Here is a 17,599-nt window from a genome sequence, read left to right as displayed (position 1 = left end):
TTCCTGAGAATAAGCAAAGACTTGGATGTCTCTCGCTGCCCTGGCTGCCTTAAACAAAAGAACTGTCAGGCAAACAGCCCGCTAAAGTATTTTTTTTTTTTTTGCCAACACTCGCATTTTGAACTCTTCTGCAGATGCCTTAAGGAAACTACGTAAGAATTGCAGCAACCATTTCCACCTAGGTCAGGAGAGGAAACACCTCCCCCTTGTGGCGTAGCAGAGGAACTGCTGTGGGTGGGGCAAATGGCACAGCACTATGATTGGTGCAAATACAAACCTTCATTTGCATGCGAGGTTTGCCTTACTATGCGGACATCCTTCTGGATCCATAACTGGATCCAATGATTGCTCGCTTTGCTTGGTGATTTATCAGTGAGATGTTCTCACGTGCTGCCCCACCTTGTTTTAAAGTATTAGGGCCAGTCAAAGGCTCCTCTTGAGTGTTCTTCCGTCTTTGTAGCATGGCTGAATTGGTCACAAACCAGCAGCCTAGCTACCACATCAACAGGGAAGTAGAGGCAACAGAGCGGCTGTGGCGTAGACTGAGGAGTGGCTGGCCATCTGCTTGGCAGCTGAAGCGAAGGCAGATAAGGAGGTATGGCAAGTGTGTTGGCACCCATCCCAGTAGTCTTGACACAATGAAGGACTGTTGGCATTCATCTCAGACCTTATTGGGAGTACCCTGCCCCGCCTCTGGCCTTAGTGAAAATGACTGCAGCCTATAGAAGGTCATCTGGAATTCACCAAGCTCATCTTGCTTAGAGTGCCACTTTTCTAGGCACGTGCAGGCTATCTGGAGTGGTCATAGCTGGGACGGGTCTTCCTCTCCAGCTTCTGAAAGGCTTTAGAGTTATTATAAAGTTTCCCGAACATCTGGGCTTCCAAGCCTGTTACCAGCGATGGGACTACTTGACTGACAGTTCCCTGCTCAAGGCTGCCCAGACAGAAGGTAAGGAGAGCTGTCAAACAGCCTGCTTTAGGAGTTTTAATAATGCATCAAAAGCATTGACATTTTTGTTTATAAGAAAGACTTAAGAAAGTTGAATGTGGAACTGATATTTTTATTGACACCTAATTTGTACTTAATATTTAACAACGCTTGACAGTGCTGAACACCTTCACCATGCCCCAGGGAGAGGTGAGTGCCTATGTTCAGCCTCACCTGGGCTAGCAGGGTGTTCATCCATGCACCCATCTCCCCAGGACTAGGGAGCTGTGACTAGCCTTTTATAATAGTTTATCAATACTATGTATACCTTAGTTCATTGTAACTTCTCAATAGCCTTTAAAAGATATTAGACAGTCTATTGAGTTTATATACCCGCAAATGGAAGAGTTTCAACCTATCTGTATCTCTCTTCCAACTGTTAAGTTATGACACTCTTTTTTTTATTTTATTTTATTTTTTTTATTTATTTATTTTTTTTGAGACAGGGTTTCTCTGTGTAGCTTTGCGCCTTTCCTGGAACTCACTCTGTAGTTCAAGGCTGGCCTTGAACTCACAGAGATTCGCCTGGCTCTGCCTCCCGAGTGCTGGGATTAAAGGTGTGCGCCACCACCGCCCGGTGTTATGACGCTCTTGACCCAGTGTTTTTGAACAACCCAGAGACAGTTTTCTTAATTTTCTAGACTTATCATTGATTATATTTCTTTCAGGACAAGACTCCCCTCTCCTTTTTGTGGTGCTTTGGCCTCATAAATGCTAGGCAAGGGCCCTAACCCTGAGCTATGGCTGCCCCCCAATCCATTTTCTCTATAAAACGATTTCTGTCTAATTATGTATGTCTATGTGGGAACATATTCATCTGTGATTCAGAAGACAGAAGGGGGCATCAGATCTCCTGGAGCTGAAGTTGCAGGTGGTTGTGAGCCATCTGACAAGTGTGTGGGAACCAAACTCGGATTTAACGGGTTTTTACACTCTGAGCCATCTCTCCAGCTCCCCCAACTCCATTTTCTTAATTAGACAAATCTAGTTATTGTATTCTTCAATTCATTCAGCAGTTTTGGGTTGTCAAAGTACCACCGTGTGGACTTCTTGATTTCTTCTCCCGTCATGTGGTTGAAATGCTGTTCACAAAAAGGCACTCATGAATTAGCTGCTCTTCTTCCACCCTCCCTTTACATCAGTTGGCTGAAGGATTCTGACTGGGAAAACATGGCAGAGGGCCTCAGAGGGCAGCCAGAGCTCAAGAGGGCTCCTGAGTGGAGTAGAGAAGCCCTGCCATGGCATTCCGTGTGAGAGCATGCGCAGGTTGGTTCTCTGTAAGGGGAGTATCAGGGGTTATTGCCATGGTGGTCACAGAGGGAGAATTACTCCTTGGTACTATGAAGGAGGATTGTATATTCCACCCACAACAAATCATTCATCTCTCTTGGTCTCATTTTCTGTTTACCCAGCAAACTTTATAGGAACCTTTACCCTAGTTTTGCCCTGACCTTTGACAACCTCCTTTTCAGAAACAGTAAGGAGCATTTGGTAGAATATTTCATAAGATAAAACTTCCTTTCCCTCTGTAACATGATCGGGGATCCCTGAGCAGTATTGTGAGGGCTGGATCTCTTGGCTCTCCATCCCTAACAATTATCTGTACCACCCCCACTACCCGATAAGGATGTACAATATACACGATGATCTACAACGATAAGACAAGTGAGTTGTGTGTTTTTAAGTGTTTTATATGTTATAGTTTTTTAGTTGCGCATTTTAAAATAATTGCTTTTAAATTGGATTTCTGTAATTCAAGTCACACATTTTCTTAGAAAGCCAGTATATTGTTGCTTTTATCTAAAAAATGAACAACCTGTAAGAATAATTTTTCTTTAATTAAAAAACCCTTTAAGTTTCAGTTGGCATGTAAAACAGTGAGTTGTGTTGTGAGATTTTCACACACACACACACACACACATATATACCCTTGTACTTATATTCCCCCTCACTACACTAATCTGCCCCTCCCAGCTGGCCTCTTTCCTTCTCCCAAGTAGTCCCTCTGTGCGTTTGTGTTTTGAAATTATGTATATATATGTGTGTATGTGTTTGTGTATGTATGTATATATATATATATATATATATATATACATATGTATATTTAGATCTAGAGCAGGTAAATCTAAATGTTTTCTAAAAGAGCTTCAGACTGAAGAGGAGAGTAGAGCCATTTCCCCCAGGTCTCAGCTCTTGTGCTCCTGCTTTCAACGAGCCTTTTACCCATATTATCCTGATACGATAGGTTGTGTCCATGCCAGGAGCTGCTGGTTTTTGTGTTCTGATTCGTTGCTACCTCCTGTCTCCCAAGCAGTTTGAGATAGAGCAGGGGCTATCAAACTGCTTTGACTGGGCTCCCTCAATATGTATATATCATTTATAATGACTGAGCATGTGCCTGTATGCCCATGCATGCGGGATACATATGCGTGAAGCTGAGGACCCACCACGTATTGTTTTCCTTCATTCCACTATCCTCTGCTCTTTTTTTTGTTTGTTTGTTTCTTTTAGGAGTGCCACCGTATTGTGAATACCACTGTCCATGAAAGTAACTGGCTTTTAATAGAAGTGACTGTGAAACCCCAGAACTACCTTGCATATGAGCAGATCTCCCCAGAAACCCCAATATCTCCATCTATAAAGTAAATATACTAAAAGGAGTCCTCTTAGGTGATGTTTTTAGAGTGAAATAAAGACAGATTTGTGAGAATGCCCATTGCCTTCTGATAATAAAGAGCTGTTGGGTACCTTTTATGTACCATAACATGAAGTCAACAACATCCTTTTTTGCTTGATTATACAATGAAACTGAAGTGATAGAGGTAGGACACAGAGTCTAACGAAGGTGGTAGGAGCTTGTCAGAGCCTGCAGATCAGGGGCCATCACTTTGGCAGTTAAGCTTCGCCTGCTCAGTTGAAAGGCCTAGCTTTTTGCTTTGGCCAAGGCTTTGACAAGTTTCCTGGACCTTCACTGCTGTGGGTTCCACACCCTCTTTGCTTTTAGTGCTCACTGTGGATTTTCATGTCTGTTGTTGGTTTTAGTGTCATAGTAGGCATTGCATTTAACGTCTTTAGCATTCAGTTTCATTAATTGCCATGTAGAGATAATAGCATCTTCCTAGGTAAACCATGAATAATAAAGACTTAATATATCAAGAGAGGCATTGGGGGAATTCAGAGGTTTTTCAATGCATTTGAGTTCTCTGATTCTTCCTTTTCTCACTGACTCCCACACAGGCCTGACCACAAGTGCCCACCCGTTAGCCTGCCAAGAGCAGAAACATTTTAACCAACGCCGACCTGAGAGCGGCCCGTCTCAGTCCACAGGTGCTGCTGCTGGAGAACGATTTGGACCAAATCCAGGAACCCATTGAACTGTCGTAGAGGAGGAAGACACTTCTGTTAGTTGGTGCTCTCCGAGTGTCTATCCGGAAAATGCATTTTCACACGGTCTCTTTTATTCGTTCGTGTTTAGAGAAACAAAATGACAATCGTCACGGCAAGCAAGCCCATCCTTCACTACTTCAGTTCACGGGGCAGAATGGAGTCTGTGCGCTGGCTCTTGGCTGCAGCTGGAGTAGAGGTAAGTTCTAAGAGGAGCCATCTGAAGTCGGACCTGAGGTGACTGAGTGAAACACTTTCCTCACAGAAGCCAGATGATGTTTCTCACTGAATGATTTATTGAGAGTTGAAGTGTGAATAAAAATTCCAATTCTTAAGACATTCACAGGCTTGACCTAAGAGATTGGTAAATCTTTCTTACAAAGGAGTATAATTTCAAAATAAACACAAGAAACATCACTTTTACCGACCTTGTTTTTGTTTAAACAAACTGAAAAGGAATCTGTGTCATTTAAGTAACAGTTAGAGATGTGGGTACTGAGTGATGACGCTCAGTTACTGTTTTTGTTGTGATCGTGTGTTAGAATTATTTTTCACAAAATTCCTATGCTTTAGAGAAACAAATTATTGAAGTATGAAATATGTCCATGTATTTATTAATCATGGTGGTACATTCTAAAAAATATATCACTCACAAATGTATGCAGTTTTATGCATTGTTATTATTTGTGTATGTGTATGAGTATGTATATGGCATGCTGTTTGTGTGTGTGTGTGTGTGTGTGTGTGTGTGTGTGTGTGTGTGTGTGTAGGTCAGATGACATCTTGTGGAAGTGTAGGTTCTGGGGCTAGAACTCGGATCGTCAGTCTTAGCAGCAGGCACCTTCACCCAGTGAGTCTCACTGCCACTCATTCACCGTCGTGGAATATTCTTAGATACAATGTGAGGTTGTGGCCTACTACTGACCTATGCTATATAGTGTAGCTTATGTTCCTAAGATCATAAACTCACACAGCATGCCACTATACTGAACTCTGTAGGCAATTATAATACAATGATAAACACTTGTGTATGTAAGCAAACCTAAGCATAGAAAAGGCACGGTGAAGTTAGGATTTAAAAGACACAAAAGGTGGACATTTACATAAGCCACTTAGCAGACTAGACACTGGTCTGAGTGAGTCAGTGAATGAGGAGTAAGTGGATGTCCCTCCTAGGACGTTTCTATTGGCTATAGATCGGATCAGAAATGTCCTTGAAAGGCCCATGTGGTAAAGGCCTGTGTATGACTGAAAAGAAGAGGAACCCTTAAGACCTTAAAATGCTCCACTACTCTCTTCACTGGGAGTCTCCCAGGGGGTTATTCACTTCTGCAGTTCCTCTCTTCTCTTACTCTTCTTCAGCTGTGTATCCTTCAGTTGCATTGCAGCCTGCTGGAGCAACCTTGAATAGACAGTCATGTTGGATGGAACACTGTAATGGCAGCCATGGCTGTGCATAGTTGCTGGGATTCCTTCAGGTTTTTACAGAAGGGAAGAGGGTGGGGTATGTAGAGGAAAGCCCGTTGGTCAAGATGACTGTTGAAGGTAGATGTGGATCAGCAATACACTTTTCTGCATATTTATACATTTTCTAAATTTCCATCATAAAATAATGAAGATGTATACTATCAGAAAAGAAACAATTACAGTGGAAATACATAACACAGATGAGAGCTGGGTAGATAATGGCAGTAACCACCTGTTAGCCACAGGGTGTATTTGCTCAGCAATTACTTGTTGCAGCATCTATTATGTGCCAATTCTGTGTTTGGTACTGGGGAATACAGGTTGGTCCCTGTGTTATGATAGCTTCTGTATCTAGGACAGGGTCAAGTGTTTGACAGGATTCCTACTGCCTGAGCAGGAACCTGGTAAGATTCTTTGGACTATGGTGCTGCCCCCTAGAGTGTCTTTGGGGAAAAACAAACAAACAAACAAACAGCTCTTGATTCAGACCAGAAGGCCCCAGCAATTGTGAGAGTTTCTTGATTGGAAAGTTATTTATATTCTTAGACGGTCTTGTCCCTCATATCAGAGCAAAAGAGGAAAGTTAGGGAGTGAGGTCACATCGTTTTAGGAAAGCTTCTAGTGCCTTCCTTCATCCTCATAGCAATGAGTTTACCAAAGTCTTATTATTGTCTCTCTGTTGCTTCATGAATGCAAGGACTTTGGCCTGATCCTTTCTCGATTTCATGAAGAAATAAGCATGTGATAAACATGAACTGTAGTGCCAGTCTAGGTTGTTGTACTTCTATAAATGAGTAATCTGGCTTCAACACAGTCTAGACGCCAGGTATATGGTGCAGGAATATGTTCTTATGGACAGCATAAGTTCAAAAAAATATAGTCCATGGGACTAGCCTATTGTTGCTGGATCCTAATGGCTTCCTCGGGGGCGAGGGGGTGAGAAGGCACGGTGTCAATGGCTCAGACACCGGGAGTCAGTTGAAGGCAAACAGCAGACTCCTTTATTTAATAATGGGGAAGGCATTATATACCCTCCTCCCAACACCCAGTCTGTGTCGCAATCTGGTAGCATTATGTGGTCATCCCTCATTGGCTGGGCATGATCAGGAACTTTGACATCAATCAGGAACTCTGACAGAGCCTGTTGCTAGGCCCTCAGGCAGACTCCAGGTTGGCTCATAAGGAAATATGTCATATGCATGCCTTGGCAACTGGTCTGAGCCAATTTCCTCGACCCTATGGGCCTGTTCTACTACAGCCTATGGTCTCCCATTTTCCATCCCAGTGTGACTGAAGAAGGTAATGTTCAAGACTGTCTGAAGACATTTACTTAGGTCTTCTGGGCTCTCTGTGTCCCAGTAGTGATCATTACAGCCCCATCATTCACCACCAGCCCCCAACCCCATCAACACCATATTAGCCAACTGCATCCCACCCCACCACCCTTCTGCAATGACCAGCATGTCCCTTATGTTTTACTTGAAGGAACCTTTGATAAACTGACTGCACACATCCTCTTAGTATCTCTGTAATGTGACCTGTATGAATGTGTAGAACCACAAGATGCTGTTCTTCACAGCATGCTAGGAACCCCAAAACTATGACTGTTCTTTACAAGTAACTCCCTAAAAACACAGCAGCCACTATCAACACCAATATTGCTTATTACTTGGCTTATGCGGACCTGGCCCACTATGATGTGTTTTGGCAACACTACATCATTCTGTTTAAGGAAGTGCTTTGTCCCCATTTTAAAGAACAACCAAAGGCTTGCTGGTGCTGAGGGACTTCCCAGATCACATAGTATGTATGAGACAGTCTCATTTTAAACCAGAACACACCAGCATTGAAACCCAAAGATCTTCATGACTGTCCTGATGGTCTTTTGTGTGGAGAGAGAGTCTGCCCACTGGACAAGGTTTAAATGACTGAATGCAGATCAAGACCAAGCTGTATCTTCACCAGCATTAGTGTGATTTAAAGAAAAAATATAGGATTATATAATGAAGTAACAGCACCTGATAAATCCAAACGCTGAGTTACATCTATCTAGCACTTAATGGAAACCTGGAACTTTCCTAAGTTAATTACACGTATAGTAACTTAGTCCTTATACTAACTTAAACATTAGGTTACTAAGCCACAAAGTTTGTTACTGTGTCTAATCAATGTCGCCTTACAAAGGTACCATTTCACCCTCTACAGTCATCAGAAATCAAAGGTGGCTTTGTTTTTAGGGAAAAATAATGTGATAACTCTTTGATTCTTTCCTTAAATGTAGAATTCTATCTTAGAGCACCCCATCTTTTCCAGGGCAGGCCGTTGTATAACAGTTGTTAAAAGGTTAAAGTTATGGATCAACTAAGGCCATTTTACTCACCAAACAGCCTCTTGGGAACGAAGTACTGTCAATTCCAGCAGAGGCCTCTTACTGGCACAAAGTTAGATGTTTATGTCCTTGGCACATCCTGTGGTAGAAACACAAAAAGTTCTGTTCTCATCTCTCTCAGAAGCACAAACTTTTCTGGGATGTGATTAGGAGAAATTCTCAGTCTTTTCCCTCCAATACCATTCCCCCAATACCATGACCTCATCACGGACATAGGTGTGGGCATGGTGGAGGTGGACTGTAAGAATGAGCAGGTATGTGCAGTTCCTCTGCCTTTGCTCTTTATCACTGCAATCAATTTCTGCCCAGCTAAGACCAGCTTATCAGTGTCCCTACTAAAGAATGTTTCCCTCCACTCTGTGTGCAGGTGCTATCATGTGAGGAGCTCAAACACAGCGGGATGGTTAACAAGAACTCATGTACTATTTTTTGCTTTACAGTTTGAAGAAAAATACATTAAAACACAAAAAGACTTGAAAAAGTTGAAAAATGGTAAGAATTAATGTCTGTCTTAGTTAACAAACATACCATTTTGAACATATCTGAGCCATAGAAAACTTGTTCTTCTTTTCTTTGCTTCATCCAATAGATGGGAGTTTGATGTTCCAGCAAGTGCCCATGGTGGAGATTGATGGAATGAAGCTGGTGCAGACCAGAGTTATTCTCAACTACATTGCCTCCAAATACAACCTCTATGGGAAGGACATGAAGGAGAGAGCCCTGTATGATGAGTTTCCTGTACTTATGAACAGATAACATGAAAAGAAGGATTTAAGTCCCCTCCTGAGTGAGCATAGCTGTGGGAGGGAGATCACAACCACAGGCTGGGCATTTGCACTGATATCGAGGAGGGAGATGCCTGTGGAGAGGGGATGGTAGGCTGCCCTTAGAGAACTTTGATGTAGAACAGGGCAGAGTTCATGGGTATAGAGATCTGTGATTATACAGTAGGATCGAGCTCTTGGGTCAGGGCTTTGAAAACTCTAAGGAACTATGAAGTTGGGATGGTAGAGTCCTGTTTCCACTTGCTGAGTCTTTAGAGGCAAGACTCTTAGCAGTTTTTGGAAAGGTTAGACATGGAAATTACTAATAACGCAGTGATTTCATGAGAATTATATCCAGGAGAAATGAGCATGCATCTTTGATTATGTTTATTTCAAAGTGTTCATGCTACATTGTTCATAATATTTAAAAAATGAAAAATGTCCAACAGTTGAATGGATGAGGAAACACAATGAATTGTATCTGCACAGAGGGATGGACAGACTCATGGGATGGCCTTGGTATTCTGTTACATAAGAGAGATCAGATGTAATATGCCACACTTTGTGTTTTCTTTTGTTTAAAATGTCCAGAAGACTCAAATCCATGGAGACAGAAAGTAGATTAGAAGCTGTCTAGAGTTGGCAGGAGGGGTTGGGGCTTGGCTGCCATGGCTACGGGTCTTATGATTACCAGTATGGTTGAAAAGTGTGAGACTGGAGAATGTTGTCCTTACCAACTTCAGTGAATATACAGAAAAGCACTGAATAAGATGCTTGGGTGACGATTATGGTTATGAGCGTATCTCAATAGACTGAGTATTTTTAAAAAGTAGTTTATCAACTTCATTTCAAATTTCATTCAATCTTTCCTGTGCTCCACACCTGTGATCATAAAAAAAAAAGTATTTAGTAAGGTGCTATTTTAGGTGAGGACTCAACAAATGCCAACACAGCTATAATTAGATGATAGGACAGGAGGGTGTAGTGGATCCATTTTTAATGGAAAACAATTGGGAGAGCTTCTAACATTAGGTCTGTAGGGAGCCTGAGCCATGCAGTAGGATTAGGGAGGGACAGCAGATCCTGAACAGCTGTGCCAGGGATTCTGAGGGTCTGTGGGGCATAGGACGTACCACAGCCGATAGCAACCCCTCTTTGTAGGGTTCGTGGCTGTGAATGCCACATTCTCTCAGTACTGACTCTGGTGGATTGCTGGTGCTCTTTCTGCCTGTATTAGTTACATGGGTAGCAAAACATCACAAATGTCGTCTCCCCTGTATAGCTAAGAAACCAATGTTAACTGATGAGTGAAAGTTGGAGGCCCCACTGAAGGTAGTGTCCCTTGGCCACCGTCCAAGTTGCATCCTCTTGGGTTTTTAATCAATGAATGCAAGACAGGATGGCAGTATTTGAGGAAGAATTTTATCTTTCAGGATTGACATGTATACAGAAGGCACGATCGATTTGAATGAAATGATTATTCGCTATCCATTCCTTCCACCTGGGGAGAAAGATGCAAGCTTTGCCCAGATCACACGGAAAGCAAGGAAGTGTCACTTTCCCACCTTTGAAGAGGTAAGTAGAGGCTGTGTCACCTTCAAGGGCACTGAGTGCAGACGACATCATAGTCTAGTGAGTATCTTCTAATTTAGGGCTGCTATAACAAAAATGCCACAGACTGAGTGGCTTATGCTTCACATGTGACATCATAGTCTAGTGAGTATCTTCTAATTTAGGGCTGCTATAACAAAAATGCCACAGACTGAGTGGCTTATGCTTCACATGTGACGATACTTATTTCTGATAATTCTGGGGGCTGAGAAGTATAAGGCTCTGTTAGATTCCTTTCTTGTAAGACCTTGCTTCTTGATTCATGGATGCTTGACGTCTAGCTGAGTCTTCACATGGCAGATGGCTCACAGGGGCTCTCAGAGGTGCCATTATAATGCCAACAGTGGGAGGCCTGGGCTGCACATAAATCAGATATGGTGGTACATACCTGTAACACCAGCACACCTGTAGTCCCTGCCCTCGGGAGGTGGGGGCCGGAAGAACAAGTTCAAGATCATCCTCAGCTAATTTGGCTACATGAAGTCCCATCTCAAGGAAAGAAAAGAGAGAGAGAGAGAGAGAGAGAGAGAGAGAGAGAGAGAGAGAGAGAGAGAGCACTATTGTCATTAATGAGAGCATATGATTATTTCTCAAATGTTCCACCTACAAACTGTGTCATATCATGAGTTAGAATCTTAGTGTATGAACTTTGGAGGATCACAGACATTCAGTTCAATAAAGACAGGAAGAAAATGCACCTGGTGTTGCCAGAGCATTGACCTTCCTTTCCAAAGGACTTCTATTAGGATTAGTCTAGCACCCAATTCTGAAGGTAATTGTGTAGAGGCATTGCTCTAGGTATGTCAGAGCTCACTAGCTTCAGAACAATTGACTTTACTAGAACTTTCAGTATGGTATAACTTCATGGTCACAATTAGAGCTGGACTGTGTGAAGGTCTGAGCCACATTACAGGTTAGAATAGATCTTGGAGAGCACTGTAATATTGACTACATTAGAGGTTGGAATAGATCTTGCAGGGCACTGTGATGTTGACTCAGAATCAACGGGATGAAAGCAATACATTAGATGATCCTCTGACGCCAAGGGCCAGGAGACCTGAGACCAGCTGCCCATCAGGAGAATACAGCAATATTTCAGAGACAGGAAGTTTATACACTGACATATAGAAGAAAGAAATGAAATTATATTTTTAAAAATCTCCAGAATTTAGGGATATTTTCCTGATATTGTATCTAGTACCTGCCTTACTAAGACTTCTCTCTGTATGTGAGATAAATATTTTAAGATGGAAATCACCTGAAGTCAGGCTGAATAAGATCATGAATCAAAAACTGGGCACAAACAATACAGACTTGTAAATAAATAAAGGAATTATTGCTTAACTTGTGGAGCATTAGATCATTCATTCATCCATCCAATCAATGTTAAGTTGTTGCTTGTGTGCTGGGTCCAAGGTAAGCAGCTGTCAGTGTGTGATCAGATCTCCTGCCCTGCTCTTTGTGGTGTTGATAGTGTAAGGCACGTCACGTGACGATCATCTCCACAGCCATTCTTAACACTTAAGTCACCTATACTATGAAATAAAAGTATTCCATGCCGGGCGGTGGTGGCACACACCTTTAATCCCAGCACTCGGGAGACAGAGCCAGGCGGATCTCTGTGAGTTCAAGGCTAGCCTGGTCTACAGAGCGAGATCCAGGACAGGCACCAAAGCTGCACTGAGAAACCCTATCTCAAAACAACAACAAAGTATTCCTTGAATGTAATTGCATAGTGTAAATTACACCGTAAGTTTCAAGCTGTGGGCTGAAAAGATGGTTTGGAGGGTAAAGGTGCTTACTCCCAAACCTGATGACCTGAGTTTGATCCCTGGGACCCACGTCGTAGAGGGAGAAAACCCATTCCCTTGGGTTGTCCTCTGACCTCCACACAGATGTTGTGGCAGGTGGACATACAGACACAGACAGACAGACAGACAGACAGACACACACACACTCACACAGACAAACAGATATAATAAGTGTAAAAAATATGTTGTGCTTTATTTTTATACCAAGCAATCATTCATACTTCTTTTTGTATTTACTCTCTCCCAATATGTTTGACATATATCTTTAACAGGTAGTTCCGTGTGTGTTTGGTTTTTTCCTCTTATTCATGCATCTTAAATATCATGTATTAGTCCTCCCCAGTTGTCGTCTAATTTTCATCCACTGAGAAAAGTTGAGAGACGTTCTAGAGGCCACATGATACTCCCCATGGATGTAGGGGAGTGGACATCCCGTGGGGTTGTCTTCATCATATGTGTCCATCTCTCCATCCCACTCTCCACCAGTGAAGCAAGTTCTCAGTTACAGGCCTAAGTTCAGTTACCCTCCACACTCCGGCTTGCCGATTATGCCACAGTGTTAAGAATGAAAGCCATTGTTGCCAAGATGGTGGTTCAAATTGTCTTTATTAATTTCATTGTGAGCATATGAGTACGAGTGACGTTTTTGTACGTGGTGTGTGTGTGTGTGCATGTGGAGGTCCCAGGCTGATATCAATTATCTTTCCTCAATCACTCTCCACCTTTAGTTTGAAATGCAACCTAAAACTCATCATTCTGCTAGGCTGGCTGGCTGGTGAGCTTCAGGCACTCGCCTGCCTTTGCTACATCTCCCAAGGCCGAGGGTACAGGCATGTGCCAGCACTGAGCCGGGTGGTGATGGTGTATGCATTTAATCCCAGCACTGGGGAGGGAGGGGCAGGTGGAGCTCTGTGAGTTTGAGTCCAGCCTGGTCTACAGAGTGAGTTCCAGGGTAGCCATGACCACACAGAGAAACCCTGTCTGGAAAATCAAAACAAAACAAAACACAACAAAAATACACGCATGCATCATGTCCCACTTTTTAAAAAAATCATTTATTTATTTTATGTATATGGGTTTTTTTTTTTGTCTATATGTATATCTGCACTCCAGAAGAGAGCCTCCAATCCCATGTTATAGACAGTTGTGAACCACCAAGTGGGTGCTGGGAATTGAACCCAGGACCTCTAGAAGAGCAGCCCATACTCTTAACTGCTGAGCCGTTGGTCCAGCCCCCTGTCCCATTTTTAAAGTGGATTCTGGGGATCTGAAATCAGGTCCTTGCGCTTTCTTACCAGACACCTTACCAACTAAGCTATCGCCTCAGTCCCTCAAGTTGACTTTCGATCCCAGAGACATCTAAAAGATGAGGAAAATAGACAAGAGGAAAACTCTAGACACAAAAATGGCCTACTCATGGATGAATGGTCCTGCTGTGAAAGTTGAGCAACTTTTCATTATGTATAGAGAGAGCTGAGGGGGGAAACATTGCCATTTTTAGGATGGTGTGAACAGGGAGAAACCGCAGCAGGAGGTAAAGCACTTGGCAACGGGTAAAATGCAGGAACAGGTGGGTGATGTGAGTATCATGTGGGATGAAAATGAAGGGATCCTTTTGGCTTTAATGGAGGTGATAGCAGACCTCATGTCTCCTCATCCTTCATGTCAGGGTTCAAGAGAGGTCCAGGACTCTACACTTCCTCCAGGAGGCTGCAGAAGGAGAATTGGACTGAATGGGTCAGGGAAATACTGGTGTTTCACCTGACCATTTATATTCATGGGTCAATTTCCTAAATTCTACAGGTGTTGAAGAGCCATGGGCAAGACTACCTTGTTGGGAACCGGCTGAGCAGGGCTGACATTCACGTGGTCGAACTTCTCTACCACATCGAGGAGCTTAATGACAGCATTGTGGCCAGCTTCCCCCTGCTTCAGGTGAAATAGCTCAGTCCCTCACAGTCAGCCCTCCGCTCCTGGCACAAGTCTTTGCATACTGTGGGGTAGCTGGCATCTAGCCATATCCAATCTTCAGTCCCCCTCCACCAACTGGAAAATGGTCTTCCAGGCCTGTTTCTGGAGTGTGAAGAGAGTCCTGTTGGACCAGGAAATTTGGCCTAGACACTACCTCAACAAGTATAATTTGACCTTGTACAATGAGAAGATGCCAGCACTCAGCTCTTTCCCCAAGCTCCCTTTCCACTGCGGGATCAGATCCTGATTTCTCTGGGATTCTCCTGATCCCGGATGCCCATATCATTGTGCACCAAGTCTATCTTAGCAGCTCTCTCTCTATCTGGTTTCTGTCTCTCAGATCCAGCCCCCATTAGCAGACATTGTATTTCTCTCAGCGTGGGCACATACTCCTCGAACATAGAGACCCCTCTTCCCATCTCTCACTGTGGTACGTCCATTAAGTCTTGACTCTGGTTTTCCTGCTCTATTTTGTCATCATTCCTACTCAGTATCTTGATTTCTCAGTATTGACATCTGACCGACATTTCTCTTCATTTTCCTTTCCACTGGGGGCAACTCTATATGGTTAAAGGGTGAGAAGGGAGGTGGGGATGACTAAAGTCTTCGGGGTGCACCAGAAGGAAGGGCTATTCAGCCTTACTTCCCGCTCTTTGCCTCTATGATCTGTGCCCCAGGCTCTTCCCTCATGTTGCTGAAGGGAGTTATTTGGTTTTCATTCAGGAGGGGGCTCAGATCTGCTACTTTGGGCCTCACTTTGAGGTTTTATATTGCAGGCCCTGAGAACCAGAGTCAGCAACCTCCCTACAGTGAAGAAGTTTCTTCAGCCCGGCAGCCAGAGGAAGCCTTTTGAGGATGAGAAATTTGTAGAAGAGCTTAAGAAGACCTTCTTTTAAAGGAGACTGGACAGAATAGTGCATAGGTTCCCTGTCTTCCAAGTGTTCCAGCACTGGGGTGCCCAGGGCTGGTCCTAATTCTTGTGGAGCCGATGAAAGTTTCCAACCGTTATGTGCTGATCTTGTTAGACATGAGCCCTGTGAATGTAGTTGTAATATCATCTGTTGGGTTTTGAACAGATTTGAAATCCTGATCACCTCCTAAGATGTCCCTTTGAATGTAAATAATCAGAGAAAGATGTTTAATCTCAGATCTATTTAAAAACAACAACAACAACAAGAACTTTGTCATTTATCAGTTGTTATAGACCCTATCAAAAATTAAGCAGAATTTTTTTCATCTGATGCTTTGGTCTATGCAAAAGTACTCTTTTCTGATGTGTTTTGATAACTTCCTGAATAACACAAACTTTTTCTCTGAAGAAGCCTGTTCTTTCAAATAATATTTTTCTCATTTGCTCATGCATTTGTACACTTATGTCCAGTGTTGAGCATCTGTTGCTCCTGGAGCTGGGTAAATGATAAATGAGTCAGAAATAGCCTCAGCCTTGTGAAGATTGCTGAGAAATGACAAAACAAGATGATTCTAATTCAACCGAGTTCTCTCCAAGAATCATATTCCTAAGGCTGCTCTGACAATATGGCACAGACTTTACACCTTAAGAGAGTAAAAACTTACTCTCTCAGGTTTCGAAGGGTGTGCATTTGAAATCAGTTCTGTTGTGCTCCAGGCTCTAGCTGATGGCGTCAGGGAAGGATCCTTCTTAGCGTGTTCCTACCATTTGACAGTGGCCAGCCATGTCAGACTGTTCTTGGGTTGATACACTACTCTAAACTCTGCCTTCATGGTCGTGTGTGTGTGTGTGTGTGTGTGTGTGTGTGTGTGTGTGTGTGTGTGAACACATTTCCTCTTTCTTATAAGGACACCAGTGATCACATTTGGGAACACCCTTACAGGTATGACCTCAGCTTGATTACATCTGTAGGGTCCTTATTTCCAGATGACATCACATTGACAGGTGTCCTGAGTTAAAAAACATAACTCTTTAGGAGACAGAATTTTGCTAGGGTTGGGTTAATGCTGGCTGGGAGGTCAAAGGGGTGGATGTGAGGATGCTGTCTACTGATTCATAAGACCCTGTGCTAAAGTTTAGTGACTTAAAACAATGAACAATTACAACCTCTCTCAGTTTATGAAAACGAATGTATTACCCAATAGACAGGAACCACAGTGTCTCTAAGACCTAGTGATCAACTGAGGATCACCAAGAGTGAGGCAGGAAGATGGGGGGAGAGAGAGAAGGGCAATTGAGAGAGGCTAGCCAAAGAATCTGAGGATGAGGAGGCAGTGAGGTGGGGGAGATCCGGGAAACCATGGCAGCATGTCGTCAGCAAGGAGCTTGAAGTGTGAGGCTTGGATGGGAGCATGGAAGCCAGTGGTGACCTGGAGAGGTGCAGCTGCGGTGGGGGAGAAACCTGACTAGAGTGGGTTGAAGAGAAAATGGAAAATGAGGAAGCAGACGGCTTCTAGAAGGTTCTGGAGTCTTGCTCTAGAGCAGATCAACTGTGAGATCATGGACTTTACTGGGATGTAGACAAGGAAAGAGGCTGAGGGGGCTGGCTCGGTTTCTTTGATGAAGTCGCCTGAGGTTGACTGAGGCCCCGTGCTAGGTCAGGGGACTTGTTTCAGCCCCCAGGAAGTCACTGTGCTCTGGAAAGTGCGCCCTCTTGTGTTCAAGCGTGGAGTCACGGTCCCACAAACAGCAGAGCCTGCGCAAAAAGAGAAATCTTGCAAAAGAGAAATCCCTTTTGTTTGGGATTTAAGTATAAAATAAACTGCCATCATCTAACAAATATGGGCGGACAGGAGGAATTGAGACGTCCTCCCTTCCCCTTATCACCTTCCAGTTAGCCCATTTCTGTTCTTAGTCACCAAGGATTCCCGTCATAGAAGGATTCCTGTCACAAGCTAGGAGAGAGATGTGAAAAAGAATTTCCCTGGTAGAGGAGAGAGAGGAAGAGACAGAAGGAAAAAGGATAAAAGGGAAGGGGGGAGGGAGGGAGGGAGGGAATGAGGGAGAGAGAGAGAGAGAGAGAGAGAGAACAGAGAGAGAGAGAACACAGAGAGAGAACACAGAGAGAGAACAGAGAGAGAGAGAGAATGCTGACACTTTGATTTTAGACTTCTGCCTCTAGAACTTGTAGGAGTAAGTTTGCTGTGAGGTCAGCCGATTAGTTGCACTTTAACACTGTGGAAACTATTCAAAACCAAAGGAAAGAAAAGAAAATGAAAATCTGAGAGGGCAGTTACATTTGCC

General features: G+C 43.3%; 2 protein-coding genes across 5 annotated transcripts in view; both read left to right on the top strand.

Annotated features, from left to right (window-relative positions):
* The window catches only part of LOC131926066 (glutathione S-transferase A6-like), a 92,483-nt gene that overhangs the window by 4,953 nt on the left and 69,931 nt on the right, over positions 1 to 17,599 (top strand). For 2 of the 4 annotated variants that reach the window (XM_059281318.1, XM_059281319.1), the window contains exons 2-3: positions 3,500 to 3,630; positions 4,464 to 4,571. In XM_059281318.1, coding sequence (XP_059137301.1) covers positions 4,473 to 4,571 — 99 coding nt within the window. In that variant the 5' untranslated portion in view covers positions 3,500 to 3,630; positions 4,464 to 4,472. The remainder of the gene's footprint in view (positions 1 to 3,499; positions 3,631 to 4,463; positions 4,572 to 17,599) is intronic. The other 2 variants (XM_059281316.1, XM_059281315.1) reach the window with 1 other exon arrangement.
* On the top strand, positions 8,823 to 15,685 carry LOC131926068 (glutathione S-transferase alpha-3-like). Its single transcript, XM_059281322.1, has 4 exons — positions 8,823 to 8,950; positions 10,426 to 10,567; positions 14,218 to 14,349; positions 15,162 to 15,685. Exons 1-4 carry the CDS (start codon positions 8,829 to 8,831, stop codon positions 15,279 to 15,281), a joined length of 516 nt encoding a protein of 171 aa, XP_059137305.1. The 5' UTR covers positions 8,823 to 8,828; the 3' UTR covers positions 15,282 to 15,685.

The sequence above is a fragment of the Peromyscus eremicus genome, chromosome 16_21 (genome assembly GCF_949786415.1).
Source record: "Peromyscus eremicus chromosome 16_21, PerEre_H2_v1, whole genome shotgun sequence".
Lineage (NCBI taxonomy): Eukaryota > Metazoa > Chordata > Mammalia > Rodentia > Cricetidae > Peromyscus > Peromyscus eremicus.
This window is presented reverse-complemented; position numbering and strand designations above follow the sequence as displayed.

Excerpts from the sequence above, each read along its gene's own strand:
- LOC131926068 (XM_059281322.1), top strand. The coding sequence starts at position 8,829 with ATGTTCCAGCAAGTGCCCATGGTGGAGATTGATGGAATGAAGCTGGTG. Across the intron at positions 8,951-10,425 it reads GACATGAAGGAGAGAGCCCT|GATTGACATGTATACAGAAG; the intron begins GTATGATGAGTT and ends TTTATCTTTCAG. Across the intron at positions 10,568-14,217 it reads ACTTTCCCACCTTTGAAGAG|GTGTTGAAGAGCCATGGGCA; the intron begins GTAAGTAGAGGC and ends TAAATTCTACAG.